This window comes from Malaya genurostris, chromosome 2 (genome assembly GCF_030247185.1).
Source record: "Malaya genurostris strain Urasoe2022 chromosome 2, Malgen_1.1, whole genome shotgun sequence".
Lineage (NCBI taxonomy): Eukaryota > Metazoa > Arthropoda > Insecta > Diptera > Culicidae > Malaya > Malaya genurostris.
This window is the reverse complement of record NC_080571.1, coordinates 113,241,140-113,256,937: the sequence shown is the minus strand read 5'-3', so window position 1 is coordinate 113,256,937 and position 15,798 is coordinate 113,241,140. Positions and strand designations below refer to the sequence as shown.

General features: G+C 36.9%; 1 protein-coding gene across 3 annotated transcripts in view; it reads right to left on the bottom strand.

Annotated features, from left to right (window-relative positions):
• Positions 1-225: 225 nt before the first annotated feature.
• The window catches only part of LOC131428231 (ecdysone 20-monooxygenase), a 161,355-nt gene continuing 145,782 nt past the window's right edge, over positions 226-15,798 (bottom strand). Inside the window, exons 1-8 of one of the 3 annotated variants that reach the window (XM_058591999.1) lie at positions 11,440-11,578; positions 2,245-2,770; positions 1,993-2,183; positions 1,454-1,655; positions 1,226-1,388; positions 923-1,159; positions 643-867; positions 226-572 (exon numbers count right to left, since the gene is read on the bottom strand). In XM_058591999.1, the coding sequence (XP_058447982.1) occupies positions 465-572; positions 643-867; positions 923-1,159; positions 1,226-1,388; positions 1,454-1,655; positions 1,993-2,183; positions 2,245-2,770; positions 11,440-11,443 (1,656 nt within the window). In that variant the 5' untranslated portion in view covers positions 11,444-11,578 and the 3' untranslated portion in view covers positions 226-464. Of the gene's footprint in view, positions 573-642; positions 868-922; positions 1,160-1,225; positions 1,389-1,453; positions 1,656-1,992; positions 2,184-2,244; positions 2,771-11,016; positions 11,320-11,439; positions 11,579-15,798 lie in introns of those variants that run through there. The other 2 variants (XM_058592001.1, XM_058592000.1) reach the window with 2 other exon arrangements.

The following is a 15,798-nucleotide window of genomic DNA, read 5'->3' as shown; positions in this document are numbered from 1 at the left end:
GAGATATATATTTGATATACAATAAGGTGCACTCCAGAACCCTATTTGCTAGCACCCAAACAGGTGCTTCGAAACCTTAGCTAGGCAGTTGTATATTAAAGAAGTAGGTGACTTTTTCCTAACCTCAAGGGCACCAGATGTGACATTGCTTTCTAAATTTTTGTATACAAACACTAACGACAAAGTTACGTATGAAGATATATTTTAGATCTATTCGAATATATTCGTTAAATTTTGTACAAATGTAATAAATTATACTGATACAAGATTACTGTATAGCTAGAAATAACTTGTAATAAACAATCAGTACTAGTACACAGATCAACAATCTGTTTTAACAATAATAATCAATATGATTCTCACATTTCGTCATCTTGTCCCTAGGGGCTTTGCTGTGTGCAGTTCTATTATTAAAACGCTTATTCACAATAGATAACAAACCAAGGCGTTGAGCCGAAGGCAACTCAATTACGATCTCTGAAAATAATCTCGATTGGGGTTCCTGGCGCCAGCAGGAACTGAAACTGCGTGTCGAGCTTACTATGGTACTCGATTTCAAATTGTTGGAATAGCTACAAAATAACGGCAGAGAAACGATATTTAATTCCCTTCGGTAAAATGATTTTAACGGAATGTACCTACCTTCGCCACTATAAGTGTTAATTCAATATCAATGATTCTGTGACCGGGACACATTCGCCGGCCTGTGCCAAAAGGAAGCACCAACGATGCTCCCGATTCTTCAATTTTGTATACGTTCTGATTTTCGTCCACTTGTTCAAGCCATCTTTCCGGTCGGTATTGCTTAGCATGACTGAAGTTTTCTTCGTTCTGACAGGACACGCGTGTATGACAGAGGACAACGGTCTGTAAAACAAATATGTTAATCGTAGTTCTAGGTTCTTAATATTGGCAAGCTCACCCCAGCGCTCAGGTGGTAACCTGACAGGACAAAGTCTTCCTCGAGGATACGAGCTAAACAAGGAGTTGTTGGCGAAACTCGGTACGATTCTTTAATACACGCCTTCGTAAATGGAGCATTATTCATATCTGAACTCGTGATTATCTGAGAACAAGCGCTGAATTCTTCAGCTATTCGGATTTGCTTGTTTGGATGTTGACTCAAATTGTTCAGCAGGAATGATAATGTGTTGGAAAACTATTGGCGAGATAAGTTTTAAGGATTAGAGAATTGTTTGTTTTGGAAGGGCTGGGTTAAACTTACAGTTTCGATAGCTGCATGAATTAAATCGATTATTCCGGCAATTTTGTCCTTCGTATCTAAACCTTCAGTTTGCAAAATACTAAAAAATATACTACGCATATCGTCATCCGGACAATTTCCTTGATCTTCGGTGAGTGCTTCATTGACGATCTCAGCAATTGTGCTGGGAAGAAGAGTAAAAATTAACACAGTTTCAATCTATTCAAATTGATGAATTAACAAGTTTACTCGTAAATAATCTCCTCACAGCGCACGTAATCTCGATACAATGCTGTGGGAATATATTTCCATAGTTTTAAACCGTAATAGCTCCTGCTAATGTACATGAAACTAGATTTGACAGCTTCCGCCAGTTTAGCAAACTTTTCGTTTTTCAGCTTGTCTCCACTCATGTAGCCCATGCGGCGCCCAAGAATCAGACAGCAGATAACTGAACAATGAAAAAGAAATTGATAAATTAGTTCAACGTAAACTAAAACATATACGAATATGCAAGTTTTGAAAACAAAAAATTGAATCCCATCTTTCGAACAAGATTTTTTGAATATTTTAAAAAAATCATAAAAACAGAGCCATTCCATGTGAAACGCTACTCAAAAAAGTAATGGCAAACTTTTGTCATCAACTCTTGTTTACAGAATTTTCATATAATTAGATACTGTTTTGAATCAAGCTATACAAATCAATAGAGAACTATTTAAGCAGTATAAAATATGTGCTATTTTCTTACAACAGGAAACGCGAATGTGTTCTCAATAAAAACTTACTTTCAAGTCCGACGGTGTTCGCCACATCCTGAAAATCTTGAACGCAATTGTTCTCATCACGTCTGCGGCGCAGCAAGTCGACAAAATCATCGCAGATCACGTTTAAGGAAGGAATGAAGGCCAGTAAAATTTTCCGCGATGTAATTCCGGACGTTAGCTTAACTCGCATTTCATGCCACTGCTCGCCCTGCCTGAGAAACAGAATCACGTTTAGGATTTTTGTTAGAAATTTGGCACAATGTAGTGATTTACGTGTTAACTATTCCGGTGCTGGCAAATCGATCCGGTCGACTTCGCCTATAGTACTCCACTATTTCCGTCGGTGGTCGGTACGGATATTTGCTGGGATATCGCAGTACCTTCTCCATATCTACACGATCAAATAAATTCACGATTGGCACTTGGCGATCAACTTCCAGAACTATTTTGCCATAACGCTTGTTAAGATCCACAAAAGCGTCGTGCATTTTGCTCATTTTATATCGTCCGGTGAGATAAATCCACTTTGTCCCAACAAGTGGCCACCGTTTTGGTCCCGGTATGTCCCAAACGGTCGGATGTTTGTCACGCTGCTCTGGTTGGCCCACAGCAGGCTGAAGTTGTATTGCCACCGGGGCTGTATTGTCGCTCAGGTGCACAAGCTGCAACAGAAAACTTTTGATCGCTTTCAGTATCTTGCGTGGCTTTGGGCTGTACGACATCAGCATGAACACGGTGATGAACACGTAGAAGAGAATGACGGGCACCGACATTGTTTGATCGGGGTGTTGAAAGATATCTGTAATGAAGGAAAAAGGTGTTACGTCTTATTAGTGCTACGTGCGATACTTTGCTTGTTGCACTGACTTATGAATGAATGACTGTGTTTGCATAACTGTTGGCGTTTGTTTCCATTTCGATGGAGTCGCGTGGTGATTTTCCACACGAGTTAAATTGAATGAATACTAGAATCAAACAAATTAATTTTCCTCCGTTTGCGAAAGTTGAAAATGTGACTTGTGGCTTTTGTGACTTTTACAAAATGAGTAAAATTTTAGAAATAAAAATATGGACAAACCTCAAAATTGAGATCTATACTGGAAAGAAAATGATTTCAAAGATTTAAATTCGATTTACAAGGAATCACCCATTGCGACGACTGGACGACTGAGGGAACATAAGCTATCTTGAATCAAAATTTCATCCGAATTAAAAGTGGTGCTTTATGTATATCGGTTTGAAGTTTTCCAAAATCGATATTTTTCAGTGTAGGACTATATTTTGATTATTTGCACCTTTTTTATAAATACAAAAAATAGGTATACAATTCGCTCAAACTTTAGAAAAAAAATTCCGAGACTCCAATCGATTCAGATCGATTCGAACTGAGCAAATGTCCGTGTGTGTAAGTATGTACACTGAAGTTTCTTTTTACGCGAGGAATACGTATCGCGTAAAAAAACCGCGCATGAAAACCGCCTAACTTCGGAAATCCGCGTAAAAAAACACGTGACTTCGGAAATTCGTGTAAAAAAAACCTCAAAACTAAAGAAAAAAAAATTTTTGATGCCAAATGTCTTAGAAATGCATGAAACGTCCAGATCTGTTTTTTTTTAATAGAAAATTTAATGTGAATCTAAGTTAAAAAAAGGCTAAGCGATCTCTGAGAAAATCGAGTGCACTTTTCCTAATTTTTTTTTGCAAGTTTCACCCCGTTTCTTCGATCCTGGTAAAATTCAATAGCAATCTATGGGACTAATACGGTTTTCGTTTATTGATCAGAGCAGCCCGAGAGCTGGCCCTGAGTCGCCCAAACAACATTTGAGATGTTTGTTTTAGCAACCTGGGGTCGCTCTAGATCGGACTCCAATCGCGTAGTTTCGCTCTGAAAATTTTCTCGGGTCGCACTCGACATCCATTCGAGTTTGTTTATTTTTTCTTTTTTTATGAGTTGTTGTTTAGGGCTTGTGTTCGTTTTACTTCTTTTTACTCGTCAGAGTCGCCCGCGTGTAGGTTTAAAAACGAAAACGGTATAAGAGAACCGTCGTTTGAATTGAAGTTTGTGAAAATTGGTCCAGCCATCTCCAAAAAAAATCGAGTGCACATTTTTGTTACATACACACAGAAATTTGATCAGTTCGTAGAATTAAGTCGAATGGTATATGACATTCGTCTCTCTGGGCCTCGGTTAAAAATTCGGTTTTCACAGTAATTGCATAGCCTTTCTATACGAGAACTAAACTCACTTCGACATCTCATGGAATGCTTAATCGATTGTCATACGTTTAGATTCAAAGGAATAACTTTTTGGTTTCATGCAATTTCTCCTTTCGATCTGACTTGCAGTTTCGAAATTACAGGATAATGAGTGACTGAAATTTCAAACTGCCATTTAAAACGACGATCATTGAAATAATTTCACAAACACTGAAAACACCGATAAATATTCATACAAAAAACCTATGCGGATTGATAGAAAAGGTATCATCTTACTACTAGGTGGATTAAGCACGTTTTCACTCGGAAATATCCGAATTTTGTAGAAAGTACTCATATAACACATTTTTTTTTAGAGTTTATTACTTTTTTATTACAGTTATTTGAAAAACACCGCTAAAAAAATCGGCCCTTTTCAAAACAGAGTCTAGATCCAATTTGGAATAACAAAGTATGTACTGTTTGTACATATCCAGAAAGTCTCATTGAAATCTACGAAGTTGCTCCCAAAATGTTCGAGTAGGTGAAAAACTCGTCAACTCAAACATTTTTATGTGTAAAAAATACACTGAAGTCTTTTTCATGTGTTAAAAATTTGCATAACTTCGTAATTTGCGCAAAAAAAATCGCAATCGCAAGAAAACAGTATGACTTTGAAAATTCGCGCAAAACAAAGAAAAAAATTTGTTTCGTCGCCGGATGTCTCAAAAATTCTCGAAACGCCGAGACCTAGTTTCGTGCAATATCCTTCGGATATCCGCGATAAACATATCGTGCGGGTTTTCTCGTATAAAAAAATCGCATGAAAAGAGACTTGAGTGTAAGTGTTCTAAAAAAAAACAAATAAGCAAATGAATAAAGCCTAATATTTAATGCGAAAATTCGTCGTTTGTTCGTCTCTGATTTTGCTTCTCAACTAAACAAAAAATTAAAAAATAAAATTCTCGATTAGTAGAAGTATACCCACACGCAGCGAAATGGAGCTTATTTAGTTAGTAGATTTTTAAACTTAATTTGTGTAACTTAAAACTAGAATATGATTGTTTCATTCCGATTTCTCTCTTCAACGTCAACAATGACGAAAAAATATGTTTTTCAGCTGATATTATTGTTGTTGAAATAGGTTACATAAATTACAATTACTATTTATTGCATATCAATAAAAATTGAGAAGATTTCATTCGAAATATCTGTTTACCTGTGCATTATTAAAAACTTTGATTCCTTTTATCTATGATCTTGTTAGTGTAATGATACAACTAACCAGTTTTTATTTCTTATAAACCAGAGCATTTTTTCACCAGTGAATGAACAGAAAAGTTTGTACGGGTTTCATGAGTGAAATTATATTTGTTAATTTCTTTTTTTTTGGCTTTTCAGCAATCCATGCGTAAGTATATAATTTATAATATAAAAAAATGCATTGCCCTACACAACACGTTTTCTTCACAAAAAATATTTGAGACAGATATTTTTTATCCAATAAATAAAAATCCAATATCGTGTTTTGTAGTTTCAAGCAACGATATTTGCAACCAGAGCTTAAAATTGTCACGCATTCTCGATGAAAGTAACCATTAAAACAGTCTCCTTTTTAATACTTTACTGTCTCATTCGTAAATGAGCGACACCAGAACAAACGTAGAGAGACGAAGCATTTTCGTTTCTGATCGAAAAAATGAGAGAGTCAAATTGCCAACGTCACTCTTTGCTCTATGACAAGACGAGACCAAACTAACGCCTGCAGGGAGCATTAGCAACACTTCAATTCTCATTCATTCTTCGAATAATTGAAAATCTGTGACGCTTGGCTATAAAGAGTGACTAAATTATGACAACTCGAAGTAATTACACCCCTGAACCTTTTGAAGCAAAAACTATTACAAATTCGAGCACCAACAGGTAAAAGTCATTGTGAAACGTTTTTCTGTCATTTTCGATTCTCAAAGCTTCGGTTGGATACCGAACTGGGATTTTCACTGCATACTATGGGATTTTCACTGAAAACCGAAATGACTGAAAGGGCAAATGAAAGAGAGAACACAATTTTGAAACTACTGTTACGCTTATGTCATTGACTGGACATGGATTTCGTTCTCATAGTTTGCAAGCGAAGCTGAGAGTGACATTATTTTCTCGTCATTTTCGTCTGTTTTGAGTCAATGAAAATGACTTTTATTAGCTTTTTAACTTTTGCAACATCAAACTAGATTTTCTACAGAGAGCGAGTCGATTCAATTGAAGATTGCATCGACATTGTATTCACGACACTTCTGGAGTACTTGTCTTATCGCATATTATTTTCGCACCTATAACCCTGCCATATTCAAATAGGCACATTGTACCACAAAGTGAGTGCACACAAATGTTACAAGAACACACACAGCCAGCAATTTCGACGAACTGATTCCTGTATATCCTTTCCTTATGAGAAAGACAAAGATCTATGTTTTGAAACCGTTTCATAGAGTGCCTTGCGCAAAATGAAATTTGTTCTAAATGGGAGAAACACTTTTACAATTTGTTGTAGTAGGATTTTCATGCACCTGACATTTGTCTATTCCCAACGAAACGACTTTCGGCGAAATGAACCACTCTCCTCCGGGCTTCGATCGAAAATAGATTTTTTTTCTGGCAATTCTATACTCTTTGATTACATTTTAATTTTTGAAAATATTTTTGTTTTCTCCGTGTATTTTAGCCCAGAATTCATATATTGGGTTTCTGTTTCCAAGTCGTAAAAGGTAAAAAAAACTTGGACATAATCTATTATAGCTTCCATTGATGTATTACTGTTCTGCGTATCACATTTCATAGAAAATTAGTTGTGCTAGTTTTCTGTATCTTTTGTCCGTATCTAAATCTTTTCATTATACGTTTTCAGAAGCAGAAAAGTTTTGGAAAAACATCCTCTTGGACTTTGCTAATACAAAACGACGTTCACGAACGAAGAAGTCTCGTATGCTCGAATTTTTAACTAGTTTTGGTTCCATCAAATCCGGATTTCAAAGACCTCTTTATTTTGTTGTGCTTCCATTTCTTATCATTTTCATACACATTTGCAGATACAGATTTTTAATCCCTCCGGAAAAAGTGAGTGGGTAATGTCAAAGACATTACCGGATGACATGAATACGAATAAAAATAACACGTTTCTTCACATTTCTGAACATCTAAAATCGTTCTCATAAGTTGATAGATCGTGTGAATTGTGCAAGATATCATTTCTTTACTTTCAGAATTGTAACGGTGTACCAACACAAAAGTTTGAGGAATTCACGAAACATTTATTCTAACACATAAAATTATAAGCTGGGTTAAAGATAGCAAAAATTGATCGCCTACAAAAGTACGCACGGTACGAATTACAATACATTCAATGGAAAAAAAATACCAAAAACTTCTTTAATAATAAATTTACTGATACTTCAAAATAATTTGTCACTTGAACGTTTAGTAGAACAATTTCACTTGAGTAATATTTTAACACCATTACATTCTACTCTATTTCACGTCACTATACACATTCACTGAAATGAATGAAACACGGTAATTTTTAAATTTTTAGCGCCCCTTGCTCCAAAGCTGTTGTCCGAGCATGAGAAAGACAAGCGAAAGTCATGAGTTTTTCTCTTTGATACTTTCATCATAAAATGCTGATCATATTTTCGATAGCATGGGGCAGAGCTAATAAAAGTCATTTTCATTGACTCAAAATATACGAAAATGACGAGAAATTACTCTCACCTTTGCTTGCAAACAATGAGAACGAAATCCATGTCCAGTCAATGACATAAGCGGAGAAGTAGTTTTAAAATTGTGTTCTTTATTTCATTTGCCCTTTCAGTCATTAGCGGTTTTCTCAGTGTAAATCCCATAGCATGCAGTGTCGGTATTCAACCGAAGCTTTGAGAATCGAAAATGACAGATAAAGGTTTCACAATGACTTTTGCCTGTTGGTGTTCGAATTTGTAGTAGTTTCGGTTTCCAAAGAGGCTCTGGGATGTAATTACTTCGATTTGTCATATTTTAGTCACTATTTATAGCCAAGCGTCACCGATTTTCAATACATCGATGAAAGAATGATCATTGAAATTCTGCCGATGCTCCCTGCAGACGTTAGTTTGGTCTCGTCTTGTCATACAGGTAAGAGTGACGTTGGCAGTTACTCTCTCTCTCTCTTTTTTTTTCAATGAGAAACGAAAATGCTTCGTGTCTCTTCGTTTGTTCTGGTGTCGGTCACTTACAAATGTGACAGAAAAATGTTGAAAATGAGGCTGTTGGATTGCTTTCTTTCATTGAGAATGCGTGACAATTTCAAGCTCTGGCATGGGGCAAAGATTATGTTGTTGGGTTAAGTGCAAATCGAGATATTCGAGATTCAGTTCTACACATTCTTCCACAAAGTAAATTTTGAAATGGTATCCCATAGTATCACGACAAAATACAGATTTAAATTTGGGAACCCTGTATGGAATTATCCTTCTCTTCGTCGAAACGAATCAGAAACAATTGATTGAACTCGAGCTGCACGTAGGAAGCCCTAGAAAAGTATTAGTACTGACATAACAATTAATTCGTGATCTTCGGAATACACTGGAGTCTTTTTTACGCGGCTTTTTTGACGGGGATTTCGAAGTTATGCAGTTTTTTTACGCGGATTTGCGAAGTCGCGCGGTTTTTTTTCACGTGGATTTCCGAAGTTGCGCGGTTTTCTTGTTTTGTTTTAGGAATGCATGAAACTTCGAGATCAGGTGTTATCCCGAAATTTTTTTTGAAACTCTTGATACTTGGAAAATTTTCAATTTTCTTAAAAAAAATGAAAAAATGTTCATACTACACCAGGTTTGGACGTTTCATGCATTTCTAAAACATTTGGCATCAAACAATTTTTTTTTTTGCATTTTGCGTTCTTTTCTACAGGGATTTCCGAAGTCATGCGGTCTCAAATTCTCAATTTCTCAAAGTCCCAAAGTCGACTTTCACAAAAAATTTTTTTTTTGAGATTACACCAGATGGACGTTTTATGCATTTCTAAGATATTTGCATTTTCTTCAGTTTTTGGGTTTTTTTACGCGGATTTCCGAAGTTACGCGTTTTTTTTTAAACGCGGTACGTACAGTAAAAAGAGACCTCAGCCCGCTCGGCATTTTGGCAACCTGGGCAGCCATGGCCACCAGACGGCTACCAAAATTGTGTCAGTGACGGCTGTCAAATCCAATTTTGCAAAACATCGTCGCCTGTATCTTTTCCCGCTGGCAGCGTTTAGTCAGCTATATGGCAGCCATGCCCATGTGGGAGTGTGTTGCAAAATCTCACTAGAAATGTCCAGTCGAAAAATAGTGTAACATTTCGCGGAGTGGTATTACTTGGTTCAGGTGATAAGCGTCAAGTTTTCATACGCTCACCAGACACATAACTTCTATCAATCGTGTTATGGAGATGTAACTCTCACAACCTCATTTTGATCTATGATAAAATCTCCCCTATTATGTATTTCGATCAAATCGGATTTTGTCGAACGAATGTAAAAATTTGCATTCTGTAATTCGATCGAGTGATGCTCTTTTGTATGGAAAACTCGAACTCGATCGAGCTACAGAATGCAAAATTTCGTATTCGATCGAAACAATCCGATTCGAACGAAATAGAGAATCGGGGTGAATGTAAGTTTTAATGTGAGGTCGGCTCAGTGCTGCAATTATTGATAGTTAAACAGGTCATAAATATATGCAAATACTAAAGCAGGTTTCCCTAGGAGTATATGGTTGTACATCGCCCATTATTCATTGCTTAAAGAATTCTTAAGATGAAAATAAATCAACTGGATGAGAAATAAAAAAAAAATCAGAAACAAGGTAAGAATAATGCTTCTAAACGTGCAGATGATTAGCGCTAACATATAACATATATTGTTCAGTTGTGTCTGGATATCGAGTTTTTTTGCGATGTTATATCCTTCTTCGAACAATTCCAAAACCAGTTTGAAAAAAACCATTAACATTATAATTTTTAGGTCTATGACTAGGATCAAGGTCCCCAATTCGCTCAACTCCAAACCAATTATTCCAGCTACTGATTCTCGATGATGGCTGATGATCAGAGATAAAACCTGCCTAACCACTTTTCGCATCTGATGCGAAATAGATTTGTAGTTTTTTTATTTGCAATCTCATCATCTTTTTTTTTTAAGATGTTGATTCGATTGAAATGTTTAATTATCCAAAAATTATCAAGTAAACCTATCGTATTTTTGAAGTGATATTTCACTAGCGCGGTATGGTTTCTACATCACTTCACGAAAATGGCAATCCTTGCAAAACACTGTAAACTTCGTTGAAGATATAATGATACATTCCTTTTATTATCTCATGAACGAAAATAGCACGTTATCACATGATCAATTAAGTGCTTATCGTCGAATTAACCCTATTTACACTGCTTCTCACACACCGGCACGGTATCTTTGATTTATTGTTTATCTGACAACAGCGAACGAAATTTCATTATCACCTTGCCATCACTGCAAACTAATCTTTGCTTCATCCTGCCGTTTTTCCACTTTTACACCTTTTGTTTTAATCGCACAAAATCACATGACGCCGAGATTTGCACTGCTGATTACTTTCGTCGCAAAAAAAAAAGTTCTCCTACATCCAACAACGCCGCTGAAGTCGGATCGAAGCAATGATATCAAAACAATAGCGCATTGCGCAAACTTGTCTGAACATGTTCGAAAACTGTCGACACGAACCGCACGTCGTCATCACTGTAATAATTGAGCTTTTTCTTTTCGAACGCATAATTTGCACCGATTTACCTACTCACCGGTTGTGGGAAAATTTGTCGGAGGAAAAAAAAACACATTCAGCAAAAGACTTTTTTTTTGCTTGCACTTGCACTTTCGTTTCGTGGGGCGCTCGCAGGATTACTCAAGAAGACGGCCGAACGCGCTGCGCGGAACAAAGCAGCTGCTGCACCACAACTTCACCGCACAGCCCCAGTAGCAGTAGCAGCAGCAGCGGCAATAAAAAGCAAACAACACTCTCTTCTCCGCGATCGCTGTGTTCACTGTCATGGTCAATGTTCCGGTCGTTGGTCCAGTTACGGGGCAGTCTCTTTCATTGATTTGTTTTGGCGTGTGCGCGCGCGTGTGGGAATCTTGGAAGTACGGCTAGCGATTGAGCACTGACTGCGGTTTGATAACAACTACAACGGCCGATCCCTCCAATGAAACCACAGAGTACTTACCCATAGTTTGGCTGAGCTGAGGCGGTGATGTTAGATGGAACCGGAACACTAAGTTTGATCGAACGCGCCCGACTTCGCTAGTAGACTAATTCGCGCCCAACAGAACCAGCCAAAATTCAAATGCTGGAGCCAAGAGAGCTTCTTTCGAATTGTTCGGCCGTTCTTTATCGCTTTTAATTTATTTACCAGAAGAGTTTCAAAGACATACGAAAAACGACGTATCACCCGGTAAACAGATAAGACCGACCACGTACAGCTGATACTACCGTTTTCGGCTATTCGCCTATTGCTTAACTCGCGTTTGTCTTCGGTAGTGTGTGCTCGTGCTCGCTCACTAATCCACTGGTTCGAGCTTGATTTGAGCTACGTCATCTCACCTTCGCGACTTTCTCGATTGCCATCACTGTCACCGGTAAACGAATCGGTAATCGGTACCATCGTATAGACATGACACAGCAAATTGTCGATGCGTGGGAAGCTTATCAATCGACGTAATTGGAAGTTCTAACAACTTTCTCACGCACATTCCGACAGCTGTCAAATCGAAGTTTCATTGGGGGTTATCCCTTGTTGTTTTGTGTCATTTTTCGATTTCTTTAATCATTGCTGCTGTGCCAAGTATTCTAAACACGTTTCAGATGACTCAGGTCTAAGATTTTTTACCAACATTGTTGATTTGAAAAGCTATATCTATTATTAATCGAATTTTAATATTTATTTGGCTGATTGTGTACTCTTCGTAAAACTACTTTAATTATTGCTACAATTACTATTGTCTTCTGTGATTCTGTTATTTTTGTTGTAGGAATAATTTTAAGCCTTCTTGTCATGTTAACGAAAACTTTAAAACCAACTTATTTAATATATCAACATTAAATCGATTTTTGTGGAATTTGTTAATAATACTATATTTCATTACATCTACTGGTTCTATATTTGTGAGTATTATGACTAAGCATATTACTAATCGGAAACGAAACGAGAAGAGGGCGCTTTACGATTATTTTCAGAACGTTATTCTATATTCTATTGAAGCGTGTTTTCTCTTTCCTATTGGTAATGCACGAAGAATGGCCGATCTGAATATTTGTTCCTAAATTTATAACCTTTTTTCAGAAATATAAAAACCTGTTTTAATCCACCTAGTGGTGCAATGATGCCTCTTTCATATTTATCTCATCATTATCTCCTATATCTTACAGCAAGATTGATCAAAATACTACAAATTTAAAAAGGCTAGAATTCAGTTTTGAAGAATTCTTTTGCATAATACTACTATGATTATATACTATATTTGAATTTATGTTTGTGATTTTTTTTAAATCTTGAATAAAATAAGAAACTTTCTTTAAGTATTAACTAACATAACCTATTCAATTTGTAAAGAGGTATGTCTAGTTATTAAGAATTTTTCTTTATTTTGCATTGCACCCTGTAGAGCTGGAACCGAAAGTCGCTCCCGGATGAAGTTAAACAGCATGATACTATAGGAACTTTAATTTGAGACTAAGTTTGTGGAAATCAATCAAATCATCTTCGATTTGACTGCGCAATCGATTGGTTTCGGTACGGTTTATCGTTTCAATGATGAGTCGAATTGATCCGGGAACGCGAAAGAAAATTCTGCTCTCTTGGTGCTCAGAAAGTGGTGTCACATACAACGAAATTGCAAAACGGGTGAAAGTGCACCACACCAGTGTCAAAAATATTATCGAGTAGTTCGGTAAGACCCTTACCATGAAGGATTTGCCCCGATCCGGTAGGAAAACGGGTCCCAGCCAGGACCTGGTACAGCAAGTTCAGGCCAAAACAAGAGGGCGAAAACTGTATAACCGGATTCTACAGAATAAAGACGGATGCATCCTGATCGACGATGAAACCTACGCCAAGGAAGACTCTCGAGCGCTGCCCGGACCGCAATATTATATGAAATCGGTGTACCAGGACCTAGACGACGCTGACACCACGGTGGCGATGGAAAAGTTTGGGCAGAAGGTGTTGTTATGGCAAGCAATTTGTACCTGTCGTTTTCGGTCGTCGATTTTCTTCACGAAGGGCACAATTAACGCCAAGGTGTACGAGGAAGAATGTTTGAAGAAGAGAATGCTGCCACTGTACAGAAAGCATAAGGCTCCTCCTCTTTTCTGGCCGGATTTGGCTTCAGCCCACTACGCCAACTCCGCTCTACAGTGGTTGTCAAAAAATAATGTACAATTCGTGGAAAAGGACATCAACGCACCAAACTGCCCGGATCTTCGGCCAATTGAAAGGTATTGGGCAATTGTCAAGCGGCACTTTCGGAAGTAAGGTACAGTGTCTTAAAACATGCAGGAGTTAAAAAAAACTGGACAGTTGCCACCAGGAAAGTCACAAAAGTAACTGTGCAGAATTTAATGAAGAATGTCAAGATCGACAATATTTGTTACACGCACATACACTCACACAGACATTTACTCAGTTCGTCGAGTTTAATCGAATGGTACATGCAGTGTTAATGATTGCCGAAAATTTGACAGAAGCTGCTCGATATTTATCAATATTGTATACAACATTTTCAATCTGGTAGAAGATGCTACAAGAACTCGAGTCTCTCAATGCATGAACCGCGAGAGAATTTTTCTACAATTACACTTCATACTGTGAGTATTTCACGGTCCTTAAAAAAATTACAGTCTGATAATTAGGTTGTGCACGAACTTAACATAACCTCACAAAAATGAACAGAATGAACTTGTTTTGACAGTCGCCGTGTATTTGTTTACAGTTTAAAAGTTAATCAAAGGTTCATCATTTGAATTTAAAAATTGTCAGTCGCCTCACACTAAACAGATTTCTACAAAAATCGCTCCTTGATGCTGGAAACACATACAGGGCAATCTTTTTAGTTCTTTTCACTATGGAACACGTTTTACTAGGCACTTTTCAATTTTTAATTTGCAGTCACAAAACAAAACAAACACACGGCAGCTGTTAAAGATGAACTTGATTCATCGGCAGTTTATTTGTGTCGTCATCGTGCAAAACCTAATGATTAATGTTGTGTGGAATTCACCAAGAGAGAATCGCATCTAACACTTTTGAAAAATCATTTATTATTTTCTTTATATTTTCTTATAGTAAAACATTTGAAGAATTTTCTGTGAAATTTTCAAGCCTATTGGAACGAAACTCTGGAAGTTATGGCTCTTTTTCTATGGCTATCTCATTCTGCGAAGAAGCAAAAGCTCGTCGCACCGGCCCAAGATTTCTACTTCGATTCACTTCAAAACTTGACAAAACATTCTTGAAATGTTTCGTTATGGTAAATTATAAAAGAAAAAATATGATTTTTTGAAAATGTTAGACCCTACGGGCTCCCTGGAGTAATTAATTGTTTCCATTGATTTTATAGACAAACACCTTTAAATGCGTTTTCCTCGAAAGCAGGTTTGGAAAGTCCGTGTTCATCGTCATTCAAAAACTACTGCACAATTTTTTTTCAAATTTTGCACACACTTTCTGCATATAAAAAACCAGACCACAACGTTTTCCTTTCCGTTGTTTGTTACTTTGGGGAGGTTTAACAGATATAAAATGGCGAATTTTTTTCGTGAAAAATCGTAGTTTTCACTTTGAATAACCACCAATAATTTAAAAAAAAATCAAACAGAAACGTTGGGGTCTACAAAAAATTCCAACTCTAACTATGCTGCGATCGTTTGTTCACTTCTGATTAGTCTGCGCTGAGATACAGTGGACACCGCAAATGATGATTTTTAAGAAGCGTTCTCGAAAATACCTCTTCACCGACTTATTTATCAATATTTTTCCACAAGAAAATACAAAATGTTGTTCGAATGAAGCTTTTTATCATGCAAAACATTTGAATTTATTTTGTTGTACAATAATTCTGGAAAAAAAATCGCAAAAATGATGACTTTTTCCGATCCTGCTAACACTAAGAATCCTTTCAGATCGAGGCTCAAACATACGAAAACTGCCTTGTGAGACCAGCGCCCTATACATTGAACGCCAACCTGGTCAATTTACCCTAGGAGAGGAGGTTGACTAAACCAACTTTGCAAAAACATAAATTAGTTATGTTTTTGCAAAGTTGGTTTAGTCAACCTCCTCTCCTAGGGTAAATTGACCAGGTTGTGTTTATTTATTCCCTGAGTGTTTTAAAACAATCCGACTTGAAAAGAGTTTTTGGTGATCATTTTTGTATTTGCATTTTTAGTACGGTCCTTCAAACTGAACAGTATACCACTAGGGAGTAGATTATGAATTCTCGTTCAATCGGGCAATCGGGTTATTCTACGAGATATAGATATAGATAAGTTTTTACAAATTGCCTCAAATTTATTTGTTTACCAGTGC